Below are 20735 nucleotides of genomic sequence, written 5' to 3'. Positions count from 1 at the left end.
GTCTACATTTGCACTATTGCACTTACAGACTGTCAATGCAGAAGCAGATTGTGTGTTTTAGTAATGTGTTAATTAAACTCGCATGCCCCCCAGGATTGTGAATCAATATAATTGTATTTTTAAATAATAAAAGATATAAAGGTCTTTTTTAATTTACGGGAAAGCAGTCAAAATGAACTTGTTTCAATATAGTTATATTTCAGTTACATAATGCTTCTGCTAATGTAGAGGATATAAATTATTTTTCTCCATAAAAAATAAAGAGCACTGTATTTCACTCACAATCTCTAGAACTTACCATACTTCCCTTGAATCCTAGTGGTCTAAGTATATGAGAAAGCACATTAAACATTAACAGTGTGTGTGGTGGAACCACAGGTTATGAAACGAACCTGTGCTACAAGACTCTTTGACAGGGAGAAACTCAGGATACCATCCAGAGGCAGAGTGAAGGTGAAATAAAATGTATATAATAATAATAATAATAATAATAATAAACTTTATTTTATATAGCGCCTTTAAAGGTGGCTTCTCAAAGCGCTTTACAGGATGACAATAACAATAAATAAGAAGACTACAACAATAAATAAGAAAATTTCACAAGACAGGACACAATTATAATTACAACAATACAACAATAACATATAGTTGGAAGAGCAGGTTTTTGTATACCACAGACATACTAGCAGTGAAAATATTTCCTAAGTCTCTTTTCCAAAAATGTAGCTCATTAGTCTTTTCAATATGTGAGGAGGTCCCAAAAATTCTGGGTTCTTTTTTCCAAGGTCTCCATCAACACTAGACTCCTCCATCTTCTTGTTTTCATAGTGTCCAGGTTGAGTCATTGGATGGTCGCAGTTTAGCTTACTGTTGAAGGGTTACTGCTAGAAGTGTTCTTTGGAATTATAGTCTTCCCAGGGTCTGACATGCTTTCTGGCAAGATCTCATCTCCAGAAGGGGTGAAGACATATGGTTTTCTCCAGACATTTGCAGGTGTTTACCATGGTTTTAATTAAATTAGTCTGTGTTGCAATTCTTGGCCTTTTTATGCTTTGGGTTTTGGATACTTCCTGAAATCTGTTTTGTAAAGTCTCTCCACTTTATCTCAATGTAGATTGTTTACCTTCTGCTGGTGATCTTAAATCTTACATATGCAGCCACTGTAGAGAATGCTAACATCACCAAGTATTTGGGTGTGAGTGAAGACAGTCTTCCATTCCCTATCATTTCAGCCTGTTGTCTGATGCCTGAATAAATAGTGTTAAATGTTGCTTTTTCTTGCCATTGGATATTTAACATGTAGACTTGTTAGATTTCAATCATTTGTAAGTATGGCACTCAGACATGTGCTAACTAACATTTTCCAGTTCTGGATCATATTCATCTGTCAATTAAATAATTCAGAATTGTGTTTTAAATAACGCTATAGGTAATGGTAATGGTTTCATGACTAGAACATAGTTGTAAAAGGTAAGAAATCAAAGATATTGTCCAGAAATGTTGCATTAATTAATGTCTGCTTCTACCAATACGTTCAATTATTACATTCAAAATTAAAAACTAGAAACATAGGGCGACTTTTGTCTGAAACCTTGTGAGCCAGCTCTGTTCATGAGTGTTCAATTTATTCCACCTCCTTGATTTCGGAGAATGCACTGCAATTAAAATCTGTGTAGCTGTCACATGGGCCATTGTGCTGGCCCAGTGCAGCTGTTAAAGACTTGAGCTCATTAGTGAGGATGGGTTTAAGGAGCAGGTTGTCTCTTTGAGATGCCCTGTTTCTGGGTGTGAAAGAGGAGGCAGGGGGGCTCTTGTTTTGTTTTTTGGAACTGTGAGGGATCGCACTAGCTCTTCAAGGACCCCTTAGGTCACTGAAACATACTGGGTCTGTCCCTGTCAGGGATATTCCAGCATGTGCATGAGGGAAAATGGCATGGAGAATAAAGTAATGTTTAGATAGTGCTAACAAAAAGAAACCCTTTGCTCACATTCTTTCATGAAAATACCTCTTGGTGTGATTTCATTATTCTTGGTTTTGTCAGCATTGCCACTCTCTTGTTGATTTATCAGACATCTAAAGCTCAAGGAAAAAAGAATGATGTAGCTTAAATAATGTTGTGCATGTGTTTGAATCAAATACATTCTCAACACCAAGCCCGTACAAGGGAGAAGTACATCATGGGGATATCTAGAAGCATTTCACTATTTAAGCTTCTGACTATACAGTATATAGGCTATTTCAGATGAAATTTTGTTTCACATTATTCAAAGCATTTAAAAACACAAGGTAGGTCCTGACTTTGATTACTACGCACTTATAGATAAAAATGTGAATTAGAGTATAAGTTAATCCAATAAGATCCAAGCATTCTAAAAATGCATTTGTCAAAGATTTTCTGCTTGCACCCCCAGATATTGGCAGCATGTGTGCTTATTTCTCACATCTTTGCTGGATGTAATTTGCACCCAATTCAGGAGTCTGATGTAAAATGCCCTGAGGTAGAGAGGGAGAGCAGAGAGTGAGAATTGGAAAGCATCTCCTCATTGCTGAGACAGCTCATTCTGAGGGTCATTTATGTTCTTTATCTGTGGAATCTGAAAGCCAGTATCTCCAGAGATTGAACAGTTTGGAGGAGACAAGCCAGAAGTCAGTTCATTTCGAGTACAACTGAAAGTTTTGAAGTAGAGGACTTTTCACTGTTTTTCTGGGCTTGATAAGGTGGCATTTTGTGATGGCTTTAAACATTCTTGGTTATCAAAGCCACCAGTCTACATGATAACAACTGGGGACAGTGTTTTCCGCAGGTTTCTCTGGGAATGATGGGAACTTCAATGCCTTCTGACTTGCTGCTAGTTGTATGTTGTGCTTTGTTAGTTTAATTGATATGTGGTCAGGAAGCTTGTTTAGGTGTTCTCAGTGGTGTTTGCATGATTGGTGAATCTAATGCACAAGCAAGATTGTCCACTGTCCACTTGTAAGGAAGCTAGCAGATGGGAAGAATACTGAAGAAAAAAATATTTTGGTTGCACTACTTTTATTTTTTATGGGGACAATGGTCTTCACCACCGATGAACTAAAAACCCGATTAATATTGACCTATCTTAAGAAAATCGTACACTCCTTGATTTTTTTTGTACACTTAATTGTGTTCATGTGACAAAAAATGTTGTCTTGTTTGTGTCAGTTTCATAATATCATGTATAAATCAATACAGTAGCAACATTTGCTTGGTCTAAAGCATGTGCTTTATTGCAACATAAATAGATTGGGTTTAAAATATTGTCAGTTTGGGCTAAATTGCAGACAATGACTGCGCTGCACATACCTGGAAATTTAGTTTATTTGGTGATATAAATTGGAGGTTTTATGTATTTCTGTGTATTTTGTACTTTCATTGTGGTTTGAAATGCACTCATCAATGCCAATTCTTTATAACCCCAAAACGTAAAAACAGCATTGCTCAGCATTTCAGAGCTTATTTCTCTTATTATGAGCAGCTCCAAAATTCATTTTTTCAGAAAATTTATAAGAAACACAAGAACATCAGACTTTCATGGGAATATACTGGTTCTATTGTTGCTCTGGAGTGCCCAATCCTGGTCATGGAGGGATGGCATGTCTGCAGGGTTTAGAGGGTTTTTTAAAAATGAAACTGTTAAATTGGTCCAATTAAGTCAATAATTGGCCTTTTTAATTTATTAAGAGCTGAGCTGGAATAAAAATCAGCAGTAACACTAGCCCTCCATCACCAGGATTGAGTATCTCTGGTGTAATATAGTCAGGAGCCGGTGATCAAAAGTTGTGTTTTTAATGTTTCAGATATCTGCAAGCATATTTCCAGGTGACACCATGTCCTTGCAGAACATTTCCCCATTGGCTGGGTTTGATTGATTCAATGAAATTCACAAAATGAAAATCTTGTTCTGAAATGCCCTTTAAAAATTACAGTAAAAGGCATAAGCCATTCTCTGTACTGCCATTTTCTCCTAATTGAAAACAAGCAGCAGTAAAGTGTTTAGGACAGGCCACTGAAATATGTATTACTCAGACAGAAAATCTCCAAGTGAAAGTTTAAATTATTAATATTCATTGCTCTTTATTTCTCAGACATAAAAAGTTGTGTATGTGGTTGACAGAAAGCTGTTATTGTTTGATAGAAATGTGTTTGCATATATTTCATCTACAGTGCTCGGTACATTGTGAAATGCCATTTATTATTTTGCTGGATATAGTACTGCCTGCCATAAATAGCAAATCAAGACATTATTGAACAGATTTATCAATGTGTAATGCCAACTGTTATCCACAGAAATTAATAATGCTTGTGACAGAAATGGGACACTGTTGATGTGAACCAAGTTCTTTGAGACATAACAAATGCAGATTCCTCGGGAACAAAGTCCTGTAAATTAAGTGTGAAGCAGAAGGAAACACTAAGCTCTATAATGACCACTTTATTCCATTTTCATCAAATGTTTCTGTAACTAGCAGAAGCAGTATTTTGCTGGCTCAGGAAACACATTGATGAATATGACTAGAGTCTGTGCAGTAGATACACATTTACAAGTCAATTTGTTCTTTTGTAAACAACCCCATTCGTATCCATACCCTGACCTACCTGAAAGTCTTACAAAAGCTTCACCTTTTATACAAATATTTTAATTTGAAATTCTTCATTGTAGTTCACCCTTCATATGTGTTTACTTATATCCTGCAGAGGAAGACATAAAGGCAAAACAAGTCAAACCCACAACAGAGGAGTAGATTTGACAGGTTAAGAAAGCTTTAAGGAAGGAAGACCCTTGGTAAAACAGACAACCTCGTCTTATTTGAGCAGATTTGCACAAAATATAAAGTATGGTTGCCAAGGCTGTTATGGTTAAGTGGAAAGATGCCAGTTGAGTAATGTTAATGTTGATTTCTTTATGAAAGCGAATTAATGTAAGAGTGTTGCTTTTTATAGGAAAGCAGCTAACCTGGGGACAATACTGTATATGCTCAGTAAAGCACAGTAGATTCAGTAGCTGTTTTTAAATAAAAAAGGCAAGAATCCACTGTTAACAAACCCTTATTTATTGTACCTTGTGAAAGTATTCAGGCCTAACCGAAATTAACATTTTACTACCTTACAAATTACAATAAGCCAATGTTTTCAATCAGTCTTTTAATCAAAACCCTAATGATCAAATTGAACACTGCTATATGTGGTTGGGGGACTTTGTGTGTGAGGCTGGTGTGGGTTGGGGGACGGTGTGTGTGAGGCTGGTGTGGGTTGGGGGACGGTGTGTGTGAGGCTGGTGTGGGTTGGGGGACGGTGTGTGCCTGACACTGGTGTGGGTTGGGGGACGGTGTGTGTGAGGCTGGTGTGGGTTGGGGGACGGTGTGTGTGAAGCTGGTTTGGGTTGGGGGACGGTGTGTGTGAGGCTGGTGTGGGTTGGGGGACGGTGTGTGTGAGGTTGGTGTGGGTTGGGGGACGGTGTGTGTGTGAGGCTGGTGTGGGTTGGGGGACGGTGTGTGTGTGACGCTGGTGTGGGTTGGGGGACGGTGTGTGCGTGACACTGGTGTGGGTTGGGGGACGGTGTGTGCGTGACACTGGTGTGGGTTGGGGGACGGTGTGTGTGTGACGCTGGTGTGGGCTGGGGGACGGTGTGTGTGTGAGGCTGGTGTGGGTTGGGGGACGGTGTGTGCGTGACACTGGTGTGGGCTGGGGGACGGTGTGTGTGACGCTGGTGTGGGCTGGGAGACGGTGTGTGCGTGACACTGGTGTGGGCTGGGGGACGGTGTGTGTGTGACGCTGGTGTGGGTTGGGGGACGGTGTGTGTGTGAGGCTGGTGTGGGTTGGGGGATGGTGTGTGCGTGACACTGGTGTGGGTTGGGGGATGGTGTCTGTGAGGCTGGTTTGGGCTGGGGGACGGTGTGTGCGTGACGCTGGTGTGGGTTGGGGGACGGTGTGTGCGTGACACTGGTGTGGGCTGGGGGACGGTGTGTGTGTGAGGCTGGTGTGGGTTGGGGGACGGTGTGTGCGTGACACTGGTGTGGGCTGGGGGACGGTGTGTGTGTGACGCTGGTGTGGGTTGGGGGACGGTGTGTGTGTGACGCTGGTTTGGGTTGGGGGACGGTGTGTGCGTGACGCTGGTTTGGGTTGGGGGACGGTGTGTGCGTGACACTGGTGTGGGCTGGGGGACAGTGTGTGTGTGACACTGGTGTGGGCTGGGGGACGGTGTGAGGCTGGTTTGGGTTGGGGGACGGTGTGTGTGAGGCTGGTTTTGGCTTGTGCCAGATATAAAACGTTGCATTTAGCCAGTGTCGGGAAAAGCAGGCTGTTTCCAATTTTAAATGCCCTCAAACTAAGTTTCCATTTCTGTCCTCTGGTCCATGTTTCAGTGTTTATCCTGAAGAAATCCTAATTTCCTTCAGCCTGTCAGAATAGGGCATTACCTTAAGCCTGGAAAAATAGCATTATTTATTCTACAGTAGGTGTTGCTTTTATACCTAAGTGTGTAAAGAATAGGAAAGAATAATGCACGTTCACAGTTTAATGGTTCAGTATTTAATTACTTGCAATATCATATCTCTCTTTTGCACTTAAGGTGTAGTTCCTTGCTGGTGGTATTTGGCAGTCTGTTGTGCTGTGCACTGGCATAGGTTAACTGTTACATTGGAACCCTAGGGAAGATAAACAGCTTTTTGGTTGTTAGTTTGGGCTAGTTTAACTCCACATTGTGAGATAGTTTCTTATCTTAATAATGATGAAAGCGACATTTCATGAAGCAGAATTCAAAGGAAGCCACAAGGAGCTGAAGTCATCTACAGAAATTCTGGTTTAATTGTTTGCAGCAGAATTCTTAAAGCTTGTCCACATAATGCATTCCATCAATGATTTCCTGTATGAAGTAATCTAAATGTCACACCACAGAATCAGCCTGCGCTCTTAAAACCTGTATTTAACTCTAATACATTAGAAGAACCATTTGAAAAAATACAAACTGTCTTGCCTTTTTTGTCACATCTCTATTGTGCAGACTGTATGTGTAAACCATTTGAAAGACAGCACATAAAAAGAGTTAGATAAAAGAAATTTCTTAAAAATGGGACTTTTGATCATACTGACAGAGCAATGAAGAACCACTTTAATTCTTAATATCAGAAAAATAAAAAGTTAACCCACTCGATTGTGTTGAACTAGAAGAATTTTAAAATGGTTGAAAAAGACAAATACAATTATTTCTGATTTTTATTACCATTAAAATTGCAGCTGTGGTAGTGTATACAATGCAATTATACCTAAAAAGCACTCATTGCTGTATGTTATTAAAAAATTAGTGCAATTTAAATACATTTCTGTTGTAATGTAGTTCATGGGGCTGTACAAATGTGAGCTGAACTGAAGGTTTCATTCTGTGCAGTTGGTCAGTCCGTTTGTCTCTTTGTTGTGCATTACTTAAGTAATATGAAGAGGGAATTAGGAAACATAGAGCTGAATGCAATCAGGCTTTGCAGTGAGCCCAGCAGTCTGATTATCCAGAGGAAGGAAGACTTAAAACTCGGGTGGGAAGGTTTCCATATGGTCTGACAGTCAGCTAGATGAGTCAGTGCTATTGAAGTTTTCTCTAAAAAAAAAAATATCCAACTTGCACCCCATGTGAATTAAATAAAGATCTTAAACAAGTAAGGATAACCAGTAAGAAGTGAAAGCTACAGCCCAAACAAATTCATAGCCTATTCTGTTCTCTTCCCTTCTCTTCATGCTGCTCATCACATTAAGTGTTTTAAGAAAATTTCCCTGTCAGACTCCAGCCCTCTAATCCTCATTAGAATCCATAGCTTTCCAGCCCCTCTCCTGAATCCTTCATGCCTTGTGCCAAGACGCCCCAGTCGGTGGGACCTAATTGGATATAAACTCAATCTTCCCAAAGCAACACACTGTTCCTCCAGTAGTTGAACCCACCCCTGGAAACACAGTGTTTGTTCAAAGTCCTGCAGTCAGAAGGGGAATTTGGAACACATGGCCTTATGTAGGCTTGAATGTCTCAAGGACATGAAAAAACATCCATATTATTCCCCCACATATCCTCTCAGATACAGCACTGACCTAAATTCACAGAGTTACATTTGAGGCTTTAAAGAGCCGTTTTTAGAGAGGTCCCTGTAAATCATGGATGATTCAAGGAGTAAATCTGTGCACTCCTCACCCAATCATAATTCAGAAAAAAAGCATGCAACTACTTAAACTAAGAATAAACAATATACAATGGCTGTAAAATAGAAAAATCTTTCTGCCCATAAACACTATTATCATACCGCCTGGGTAATGAACTTTGTCCATTAGGCATTCTACAAGAATGTCCGTAATCTTGCTGGTGGTAGCTGTCAAGCCAGATGTTACTGCTAAATTGAGTATAATGATTTTTCTCCACATTTCTGCAGCCTTCATTTCCACGTGTGGTATTTATACAGGTGGGTTTCATGTGTATTGTGGCTTTCCCTAATCCATGTCTTTGACAGATTAACAAAGCCTGTGCATCAGGCAGGGGATTGGCCAGGCTGTAGATTTAAAACAGGCACTTCAAGCTCCCTGACCACCAACGAGACCAGTGTAGAAGGCACATTCATAACTGAGGCACTATACATATAATCGATGGGAAAGATTGCTTGCAGATTGCATAGGAAAAATTCAGGTGGTCAAACAACATGAAAGCTAGTCAAATTTCAAACAAGACATTTGGTAGAATTGTCAGTAATGGGTCAATTTCATTCAATTATACACATCAAAGCACAGATGAGTTAACGACCGTGTAGTTAACATATATGTGGTCCTTAGTTTACTTTAATTTTTACCATGTGTTTGAGATTGGAGAATGCACAACAGCACAGTAAAATGGACAGAAATTGCAGTAGGATACAAAATAGTTTAGGATTTAACCCTCAAAATAATTTCATATTACGGTATTTCATTTTTTCTTAATTAACTTATGTTGCTTGGGAAAGAAACTTTTGTCATTTGAATGAATTCATGAATTAATTTGAAAATGTCCTCTATGCTTCATTTGTGGACAGCAAATCCAGGCAGCATTGACACACACTAATATCACACATAGCCATAACTGCGAGTGTTATATTTTTGGAGTTTAAGGTGTGTTACTATATTTATTTTCCAGGTTTCACTTTTACAGTTACAGTACAAATTGTGCAGCACTTGCAAGAATCCGTTCATTTTATCAACTCAGGAACTCTCAAAGGTAGTGACACAGAATCACAAAACCAAGATTCCCTAGAGTGCCTTAACCTCACATGGTGAATCCCTGCTGCCTGGATGTTATACACAGTACAGTGCACCAGACACACTGAGACTTGAATTCCCTGGACATGTGGCTCCTTCAAGAGAGCTCCCATATGTCCTTAAGGGTGATTTGCTTCATTAAAAAAAAAAAGTTCTTTCATCCAGAGTGTTTTACTCTTCTCCACCAAAGGCGATATTCAGAATTATGTCCACATGTCCGTAGATGAATTCAGTAACGTTGTTAGGAACATAAGCACAGTTACAAATGAGAGGAGTTCATTTGGCCCATCCAGACCGTTTAGAAGTTAATCGATCTAAAGGATCTCATCCAGCAGTTTCCTGAAAGACGGTATCTGCTTCAACAACATGGCTTTGTCCCATACTCCCACAACCCTTTGGGCTGTTTTTATAGTAACAATAAATTATATAGTAACAGTGATAATAATTCATAATAGGTTTCTTTATTATTCCCTTAACTTTTGCCTTTTGTTGGTATAATGTACTTGTAGAAACATGATTTTTTAAAACGTTGGTAGTGTTTCAGTACACTAGCATGATGGGATGTCATTAACAAATGACTGGCAGAACATTTGCTTCAAATGAATCCATGAAGGATTCCACTCAAACAAAAAATATTCACTGATAATGACCTGCAGTGCTCCCAACACTGTCTCCCTGGGTGGTATTCTTCAAGGGTTTCAGATTTTTACACTGTGTAGCTTTAGTAAATACCTCATCCTGGCAATACCTTAACTTAAGATGATGTTTATTGTTGAAGCTGTCTCGAAGTTAGGCTTTTAACCTTCTACTCCTCCCTAAATCAAGAAAGAAAATAACTAGAACTTTTCTAAATGACAAGAAAATAACCCTTTTTAATCCATATCGTGGATTACCTTTCACAATAATTCCACAGAGTATAGCCCAACACAAACTATACAACTATGGCCAAAAGCTTACCATAACCCAGACATAGCAGGAACAGAATAATGCAGCATTGCAGGATATAGAGGTAAAATAAATGGAAACTAGTAAATTGAGTTAAATTTACAGATTTTAGATCATTCCAGATAAACATGGAATTCACAGTGGTTTACTTAATTTTGTGCTCTAAGGTCAGTTATGTCACTGACAAACATGGAGATGTTGTATTATGTAGGGTCACTGCTCTGTAGCTGGCTGCACACGCAATATATATATTAATTCAGTATCAGTGCATTGCCCCCTGGAACTCTCACACACCCAGTCCTCACGCGTCTGTGATTAGACTATTAACTGTTACAGTGTAATTCATGGACTGCTTCTGCTAGGAGTCCCTCAGAATGCAGGAGTAAAGATGTGCAATTCTACTGCTAAATTAGACAACATTTTAAGCTGGATTTACTTAATGTTCAAAAACCCACCCAAATGTTATGTAGATAATCTCGGATTTTAGTCCTTCCAGGAAACTGCACTATCCAGCTCCTGCGATTGGGAAGAGTTAATTTTCACGCATCCCCCCATTTTGACCTTTCTGTGGGATTGTGTGTTCGGCAGTTTATTTCTCATTTCATTAGACCAATCTAAGATCCACGTACCACAGCCCTTAACATACAGTAGAGTCCTGTTTCTTCATATGATACAGGCTGACCATTTAAAGTGGCCTTTCCATTCTTATAATTTGTTCATGAAATATTTTGTATTGAGGACATCCATAGTCCAGTTATGGTAAGGAATGTAACTGTATATCAACAATAACCAGTATTGGATTTTATTAATTATTGCTGACAATATTACCTATTTTAGAAGATTTTTGCTACCACCTAAACTAAAGAGTTGCAGTTGCTTTGGTATCATTTCTCTTGTGGATTTTACTTCGTTACAGTACGTTATGTAATGATTGTAGAATTGTTAATAGTAAATTCATACATCATGAAACTTTTTTTTTACTGTAATGTTCACATATCTTCCACTGTGTTTTTACAATGTTATGTAGTCATACGTACGAACGATTGCTCTCTACTATACTCACATACAGTACAATATAGACTAATAGCATATAGTAACTGCACACAAGAACTGGGTCAAAAAATGTCTTCCTTAGCAGAATTGTGCATTGTGATATGCAGACTTGTTCAGAACACAAATATAAAACATGCTGAGGAACCAGAGCATGGGAGGATAAAAAATACTACATTCTTGATTATTGAAAACATTCACAACAAATCCAGCTATCTGGCACCTCTCCTGCTTTTCCCACCTCTGATCAGAACGACTCCTATGTTAGCCACCCACATGTGTTTCACTATCAACAAAGAAAATAATCTAAATGCGTCTTATGCCTACCATTGTAATACTGGATTACACATAATATAGTAATGCAGCTTAAGCACATTGTGTGTCAGATCAGCAAAATGTGCCATTGTTTAAGGATTTTGCTTTGTATTCTTTAGTGATCTGGGATTGAACCAAGGAATGAATGCTCGAACCAAAGCATGTGTTTTCTAGAGCGACATTTACAATATTTCTGCTACCACTGAAGCTCGCTGAAGCTCACTGAAGCTCTCTAGTATTGGTTGAAACTGAAAGGGGTTTCATGCTTTCTTGAAAGAGAAGAATTATGTTGTGGTTCAAGCTTCTCAGTGTCTTGGCATCTCCTGTCCGTGAATCTGGAGTGGTGCTGGCATGTTTTGGGCTGGGAGATGGCGCTGAAAGTGTGTTTGGGATGGGGAATAGTTTCTAAATCAGTGAAGAGGGTAGACCAAGCAGCAGTCAGGCAAGAGGAAGCTAATATTTACAAAAGTGCTTTACTCCTTCCATATGTTACCATCTAACACAAGTCAAATAAAATACAAAGATCACACTCATATCTCTTATTGCACATGGTTTGCACAAAGTCACCTTTTCTCCATGTGCTATGCTATTCCTAATGGAATGTGGTGAAAGCACCTGGAACAAATAAAGAATCAGGAGCATGGCCGTGTGCACCTGTGGAAAGGACTAAGGACTGTCCCCAACAAGCCTGTGCTTATTTATAGAAGATGGTTGTATCATCAAATGTATTAGTGATGCCATACTAGATGGCTGCAATCACTGCACGTGCAGACATTTTTATCATCAAAAGCTACTTACAGTACCTGCTTTTTATAGCTTCTCTGAAAGAAGATTAGTGGTTAGAAAGGCTGAGCTTTGCTTCCTGCTGTGGGACAGAGATGGTGGGGGAGTATTGCCGAGTATTTGTGAGGCTGGCTGTGGTAGCAGAATGAACTGCTGTATGTAGAAGAATCAAAGAGCCCAGTCTGGCTGTTCTGAACGCAGGGCCTTTCTTGCTCACCTCATTTGGATTTCATCCTCATATGTTGTAGTAACTTCATGTACAATGGTAGACAAGACTAATCCACATGTTCAATCCACAATTAAAGCCTTGATGAAGTTTGCCATTGTGACACAGACTGCTGCAAAGGCCAGCCTACTAACTAAGGTGTGAAAATCCAGATGAAATTAATTAATATTCAAGTAACCACTGTTGTTTTCTTTATTCTGCGTGTCTTTGATTGTGCTTCCTTTCATTACCTAATTAAGTGGAGCACTGTTCAAGTACAGGTCCAATTAAAAATGTGAGCAATTGGAAAGTTGATCAATTTTTCTCACAGAGCTGCAAGCCAATACAAAAGCTACCTTTGTTGTGCCCTTGTAATGTAACAGTCTCACATGTCATGATATTGTTGAAGGTTTTAAAAATTGTTCCCCTTGCCCTCTGGGTTGAAAAGCATGGCAAAAAAAAAAACCAGAGCACGCAACACACAGACGTACAAAAAGAAAATGAAATAAACTGACTGTCAACTCTTTGTCACTGTCTTGTTATGATAAATAAGTAATTAATGTGGCTTGTTACATGTCCAAAGTAACATTTGTTTCTGATATGAAAGCTAAATAAGAGATTTCAGTGGTTGATATTTACTTTTTGCAGACAGTAGGCATTTCATTTCTCTTTGTAATGCAGCACATGACAAGCCATGATTGTTATTCATTGAGTTTATATTTCATTTATATTTATATGGAAATAAACAACCTCAGTCGCTACCAAGTATTCCAAGACACATTTTTTACTTCAAAGCAACAACACTAATCCCCAAATCCTTTCTCTGATTTTATGCTTTATTAATCCTGTTAATAATCCTTTTAGGAGCTTTCATACTTCCTCTGCATTGACATTGTGTGAAGGAAGAAATATTTAATAGGATCCTAAATTTCCAGAGATGATTTTAATTATCTTAACAGTGGCTGCTTAGAAGCCTGTTGTTTTTATTTGGTAATTCTGAAGTTTGTTTTTCTGTTAGTTGAGAACAAACGGACAAGACACAAATACAAGTAGTGATGAAATGAAGTGCTGAAGTGTGGGCGACAGCTCAGCTGCTGATATTGTGCACTTTTTATTTCTTTCTTCAAATTCCGTATCATGTGAAGGCCTTCATTTAACACATAGGATGAAAATAACATGGTTGTCAAATTACTGTGATATGTTTTTCAAGAATAACTTAGTTTGACATCTGCAGTTGCCTTCTTATATTGCGCGAACTAATGTTTTCAATCAAATTAGAATTACATGCCAAGTTTCAAACGATTATAATGAAAACTGATCTTAAGCGGTTTTAACAGTTTTATACTCTTGCAACATTACTGGTAAAGAATCGGAATGAACACTCTTCAGAACAGGGCAGGAGCAGTAGTATTTACAATGAAATACTGGTATACTGGTTAATTCCATCTTTATCCAATCACAGCGTACACCTTCACATTCTATCTTTTTGTAATTATAAAGTCAAAGTTAGAGGCCACAGACAGCTGTTCGGCCCTTAGTAGGGATCATCTGCATAGTATCTAGGCATTGCTAACTTTTACCAGTGGTATAGGGTCCAACCGCTGTCTGTAGCTTCAAACTTTGACTTCATGCAAAACGATGGAATGAGACAAGAGTCACAAGGCAGTTTTATGTCCTGCATAGTGATTGGTTGAAAAGCTAATGACTATGTACTGTATATAGTGTACACATAATTCATTGCATCTACTGTATCTGTTTTGGCTTTCTACTTTTTTCCTCTCCATCTTTTACTGTTTACTTTTTTTTCTTGTAGTACATGCAAAGGAGTTTGTTTTTTGTGATTCATAACTAGTGGAGACAGATCTTTATTGGCTTTTAGTTGAGCTGTTTAAATTAGATCTGTATGGTCATTGTTCTGCATAACAAGGTTAGCCATTATAATCTACTGGATGATGTCAGGCTTGTTTTATACAATAGTCTCTATCAATGTGGGACAGAAAACTGATGGAGTCAACTGGACTGATTTTGGTCATTGATCCTGTGAGGTACAGTATGAGTACTCCACAGAAAAGAGCACATACTGTAGTTACTGTGAAAATCCACTTTTTAAAGGCTTGATTCAGCCTTTGCTTGCTTTATTTTTTTATGGACTCTGAGCTGTGTATTATTTAGTATCTGTGACTCCTGGTGCTCTGCTTGAATGGATAGATACAAAAAGAGTTTCCTTTGTTTGCCCTAAGGCCATTGTTATCAGATTTAAAATCCCCACCAGATTTTTAAAATAGTCAAGTAACAGGTCATAGGCAATAACACGTATGACTGCTCACGATCTAGTGGGTTTTCCATTTTCATGCCACCTCTTTTACCGGAACTTTTCTCTTTCAAAGTCACATGGAAATTATTTCTTCAAATATTACTTCTTCTAATCAAAATTGCCTCTTCAGAGGGGATGTCATATTTTCTTTTTTTTTATCGAGAGGGCTCCATAAGCAGTCCAGCTTTGACTTACTGCCTGAACAGAGACAAGAGCCTAGAACAATAAGCTGTAGCAGGATAAAGGATAAAGGATGTCTGTGTTTTTTTTTTAAATCAGGTACTGTATAAAAGAAAAACTGAACAAGGGGAAAATCAGAGGGAATGATGAAGTATTCTGTTAGATTCATCAAGTGCATCTATTTACCTGTCCACTTTTTGTAGCTTTCATGAACAAAAAATTATTTTCAGTATGACACATGTATCTCCGAATAGTTGTAAAAAGAAACAACACAGCACACTATATGCTTATTCTAGTAATCTTTATATAGAACCTTATTTATGACTCATCATCACAATGCAATTTAATTACATTAAAACAACACAAAAATATTTAGAGGCATGTGAATACACAATTTAATATAAGAAATTAAGCATAGAACATTATTGTTTTAAAGTGAATTAAAATTAAAAGTCATGACTGCCTTTTCACTGAGTGGGAGATCATTCCACACGCTTGGAGCAACAGAACAGAGAGCTCAGCCTCCCAAGGCTCGGGGCCTTGTTTTGGGAACTGAAAGAAAGGCAGAGTCCAAAGACTGTAAGCAATATGTAGGTGTAGAAGGTGACAACAGTTCATTGATGTAGTCTGAAGCCAAAACATGGAATTGAACCCTTTGGAGCCAATGCAAGGAAGCTAAGATGGGAGTAATATGCTAATGTATTTTAGTTTCAATTAAGATGCAAGAAGCTGGGTTCTGAACATACTGTATTCCAACTGGAGAGCATGTTTGGACACAGCAGCAAACACTGAACTACCATAATCGAACCTGGAAAAGACAAGGGCAGGCATTAGCTTCTCTGCAACATACTGTAAGAGAGATGGGTGCATTACAAAGATGTTCAAAGGAATCCTTCACAACATTGTGACCATATGGCTCAGAAGGAAGACTTGGATAAAATATGAACCTTCGATTTCTTACCTGAGTTCATGGACTGGAATTGTTATGGAGCAAATGAGGACTGACACACCAATGATCTTAGTTTGGATCATCTTGCTGAAGATGCACAGTAATAAAAGTTTGATCAGAAGCAGAGTAAAGAAGACATAGGGGAGTTCAGGGAGCAGTTGGTATTTTGTAGATTGTGGGCTCATGCTGACATGTCATATTGGATAGACATACAGTACTGTACAGTATGTCTTGCAAAAGTGAAGTCCACGTTTTCTTGAGCCAAGGCAATGCTTTAGGGGCAGGTTCTACTGTGGACAAGGCTCCTAGATGGTAACAAATCAGACTTTAGACTCTTTAGAAGGAATTATGACAAATCCTCTTCACCCTCACTACTCCTTGACTTCTGGTGAAACACAAGTGTGCTGGCTTCAGGATGTAGCCCCTGAACAATCCTCACCCAAAGGAAAAAGGAAAGTTTTTGTAAAGTCTTTGTTTTGCCTTTTTATTTCCTTGTGTGCAGTCTTTCATTGACTATGATACAGTACGTAAATGGAAGGCACAGCGATCAGAAGCACTTAATGAGCCCTTAGGGGCAGTTACAAGAACAATCTAATTTGATTGAAGAAACACACTGAAATAACAGAATGTTTTGTAAATGTTCTGCGGTTAACAATGTACTTCTTCTCTTCTGTGATGCTCCTTGAACCAGATATATCTAACACCCTCTACAGACATTTCAAATTAAACTTTTGAGATTAATTACTTTCTCTCACAAGACCATAAAATTCATAATGGGTGTAGCTCATTTCTATATACAGCAAGGTGCTGTATGTTTTCATTTAAAATCTTTTGATTAACTATGCAGTCCCTCACTAGCGTGTCAGTGTGAACGATAACACATGCCTTATGTACATGTAATTTTGTAAACAGGCCTTTAAATTATATACATTTTTCACATTGCTCTTTACTTTCACAGAAGTCCTTACATTGTATTCAATTCATTAATATCCACTTGACAGCACTTGGATCACTTCACATGACATGAGCTGAAAGTTTTGCCTTATGTTTGCCGTCAGGTGGAATCCACTTACTGTATGTACTGCTTTGGGGCTATTTAGTTATATCTTATGCATTATTTATTATTGGCATTGCCAACTAAATAAATCATTCAGGTTCTTGCAAAGTGTTTTTCTTACCAATCAGCTGGATAGATGCCCTTGGTTAGGCTCTATAGTAATAGACCACACTGTCTCTAAATGAAGAAATTGATCGGGGTTGATAGCTGTTAGTATATTGCTTAGCATCCACACACAGATTTATCCAGGTAAATAAATAAACAGTTGCAGAGTGTGTCACAGCCCCTGGAGGCCAGCTGGAGGGAGGTTAGTTTTTTGAGTAATTGAGAAGCATGCATTTCTCCAATTCCTTCATCCAGTTTGGGTAATTTTTTTTATTTAACTGCAGTACCCTTCCATTGGAATTGTCAAGTTCCAAAAGTTTAATTTTTTAGCACTTACAGTACAGTGCACCCTTTGAAACAGACTCTGTAATGACAAATACATGATACAAATAATAATGATTATTTCTGTTATTTAGGTTTGTCTCTTTTTTACGTTATTAGTTGCACATAAAACTGTCATAAAATGGAATTTCTTATTTCAATTGATTATGTTAAATTACGTGTTGAAACTTGTTTTATATCCAATATCTCTGAGAGACTCATTGATTTATAAGTTGTTTTTGATCAACCGAACACTAACAGAATGCTTGTTATAAAGCTTTGAAAATATATATATATATATTTATGCAGGAACATTTATTTTAATAATCCACCCAGCTTTCTTTTAATGGAATAATGTGTTAAAAGACTGCCAAGACACGTCTCAGTCTTGATTAGATTAAATGAAGTGATTGTTTGTCATGGTAGTTTTAGAATTAAAAGTATTTCATATATAAAAATAGTTACTTTATTGAAACATTTCATTACACAGATACTTTTCTCACCCTGCAACGAGAGCAAAAAAGCAAAGGCCTGGTGTTAAAATCAGTTGAAATATAATAATGAACTTTAAAAAGTGAGTGTTTTGCTAAAGTAATTTATGTACTTTGTAAAAAACTAAATGTCAAGATGGAGCAAGCCTAGTTATATGCTGATTTTTGTGCAGTTAATCAACTTTTGTTATTTTTTTCTTTGGACTTTTGAAGTGTTGAATGTTTTGAACATTGAATGTTTCCATGACTACCAGCTATCTATTTTTTTTTGCCCTCAGAATGTCATTATATTTCTTTGTTTTATTTCTTTATTCTTCCTCAGCAGAAGCTCATTTCAACAGTGACAAAAGGAGGATAGATGGTCTCAGAGTAGAACTACAGGATCACTTGCATCACGCCTCCCCAATAACCATCAAATAAATTAGATGAAAACCTTTGGCCTCTCCAAACAAGCAGTTCATTAGAAAACATAACCTTAAGAGACATAAGATAAAAATAATTAAATAATTAAAAATAAATTTTCAGATTTTTTTATTGGAAGAGAAAGAGCTGCCTAGAGAGTACATTAGCAGAAAGGGTTGACATTAGATGCCTGCTCTGAGAAGACTGAGCCTGATTGTTATATAATGTCAGAGACTTGCAGTCTGCTGTAGAATTGTACTGGTTGCCTCTGCAGTTCTCTCGTGTTCTTTCTTTAAGTAAACCATGCAGAACATCTTACTTTATGTGATTGGCAAAGGGACAGCACAAATTCCAAAATACGTTTCACCTTGGGTACGCTCCAGGCAATGGAAGGAGCATTGTGAACAAGCTCAATTTTCCACTACTTTGGCTGCCCCTAGTGTGTTGGTAATTCCTGAAGGCTTCGGTCCCCAGTTCTCTCTGTCTTTCATCTCTGATGAATGTCAAAACAGCAAATGAGTCTGTACACACAATACTGGGCCATTATTACAGCTCCTGTGACTCTTTTAATTTGGTTGTGTGCTGCTCAAGTTCATCAGTAAGCCAGCTGACTCCAGTCCTCTCGAAGCTGCCCGAAGACATTAAGCTATGATTAAATGTTTAGCAGCTATCCAGTGCAAAGAGTTTGGCTCATGCAATGGCCTTTTCAGACTGATGCCTTTAAAAAAAAATGTAATATCACTATCATGTTCAGCAGAGCATGAAATATTTTAGCTATGGCTAGCTAGTTATTTATGCAGGGAATCAATGTTTCACTTTCCAGGTCATATATTATTTTGTAAATTTTATGAGTGTTTTTGCTTTCAACTGAGACATTGAATTTCTGGCAATCCTGCCTCCTTGTAGGTTTTTACTTTGCAGTGTTGTTGACCATTTTTTAAATAATACTTTCAAGTAAAAAAGACTTTCAATAGTTTTTATGAAGAATTAATAATGTTTCTGTCTCTGATAAATACATGGTACATGCTAATTGAATTATCCAATTAATAAAGACATTATTGTTAACAGCTCTGTTTCCCATGACAGAGGAAAGGCTGTAATTCTTGCAGAAGCTCTTGGCCATACTTTCTTCAGGTTAATTACCGTTTCTCTCTAACAGGGCTGGATTGGTATCTGACCCGAGTGGAGCTTAGGGTCACGGATGTTAATGATAATGCCCCTGAATGGTCCATGGTGCCCTCACCATTCCTGGCTGTGGTCTCTCCAGAGGCCCGGTCTGGCACAGTCGTCTATAAGCTCTTCGCTCGTGATGGAGACGAGGGCACCAATGGAGAGGTGGAGTACTTCCTGGCAGATGGTAAGACCCTCACTGTCTTTCTACCTGAGCTAATCTCTGGACTCCAAAGTTCCTGGTTTTCTTACGATCTGAAGACGTCCCACCATTTCAATTCCCCGGCTGCATTTGTACGAGTCCAGTACAGCAGAAACTTTTAAATCTTTAAAAAAATGACTTTGAAAACTATTGATGAGCTAGGGGGTGTTGTTACATACAGCCTCAGCAACCACAATGTGGTTAGAGTTAGAGTTAAGTCTAATGCTTTGAACCACTAAACGGGACTTCTTGTGTTGAGGAGCTGTTCCTGGGGACACTGGCAGGATTGAGTGGACAAGGGGTTCAGTAGAAGCGGGTGAACTATTTTGAGCTTCTTGGTTGCAGGCGGAGACGGGCGTTTTGATGTGGACAGGAAGAGCGGCCTGATAAGAACGTCGGGGCTGCCCCTGCAGAGGGACAGGGAGTATCTTCTGAACGTGTTCGCGGCTGACAAGCTGGGCAGCAGGGGCCCCCCGGCCGTGGTGTCTATTGTAGCTGGTCCCAGAGCCCCTCAATTTTCCAACGCATCTTACTCCATCTCCATCCCCGAGAACACTCCTGAGGGCCAGCCGTGAGTGCGCCGAGACACACACACATGCACGCACACACACACACAAGTCGCAAGGGTCGAAGCACAGCTTTGTGGAACTGAAGGCAAATCAGTGCTCATTTGCCTGAGTGAAGTGAGATGTCACAACATCTAAATGTTTTTGCTTTGTTTATCCAATGCTTTCCTAGGGTGCTTTTGGGCACAGCTTATTGTCCTTTAGTGGAGCTGCTTTGAGCATCTAATGTTTGAACACTGCAAACAGTAAGTGTACTTCATTAGGTCATTTTAATAGGCAGGATGCAGTAAGTTGTATCAAGTTCTCAGACACCTAATGGTGGTTACTTCTTCGAGGTTATATTTTTAATCACACTACTCACTACTGTTATTTTTGGGAATAATGACAGTAGTCAAACAG

General features: G+C 38.6%; 1 protein-coding gene across 1 annotated transcript in view; it reads left to right on the top strand.

Moving 5' to 3' along the window:
- Nucleotides 1–20735, top strand: part of LOC148644514 (neural-cadherin) — a 96692-nt gene that overhangs the window by 13467 nt on the left and 62490 nt on the right. The window contains exons 2-3 of the mRNA XM_088613630.1: nucleotides 19558–19755; nucleotides 20116–20341. Of these exons, the coding sequence (XP_088469756.1) occupies nucleotides 19558–19755; nucleotides 20116–20341 (424 nt within the window). The remainder of the gene's footprint in view (nucleotides 1–19557; nucleotides 19756–20115; nucleotides 20342–20735) is intronic.

The sequence above is a fragment of the Lepisosteus platostomus genome, chromosome 20, assembly GCF_059453375.1.
Source record: "Lepisosteus platostomus isolate fLepPlt1 chromosome 20, fLepPlt1.hap1, whole genome shotgun sequence".
Classification (NCBI taxonomy): Eukaryota; Metazoa; Chordata; class Actinopteri; order Semionotiformes; family Lepisosteidae; genus Lepisosteus; species Lepisosteus platostomus.
This window is presented reverse-complemented; position numbering and strand designations above follow the sequence as displayed.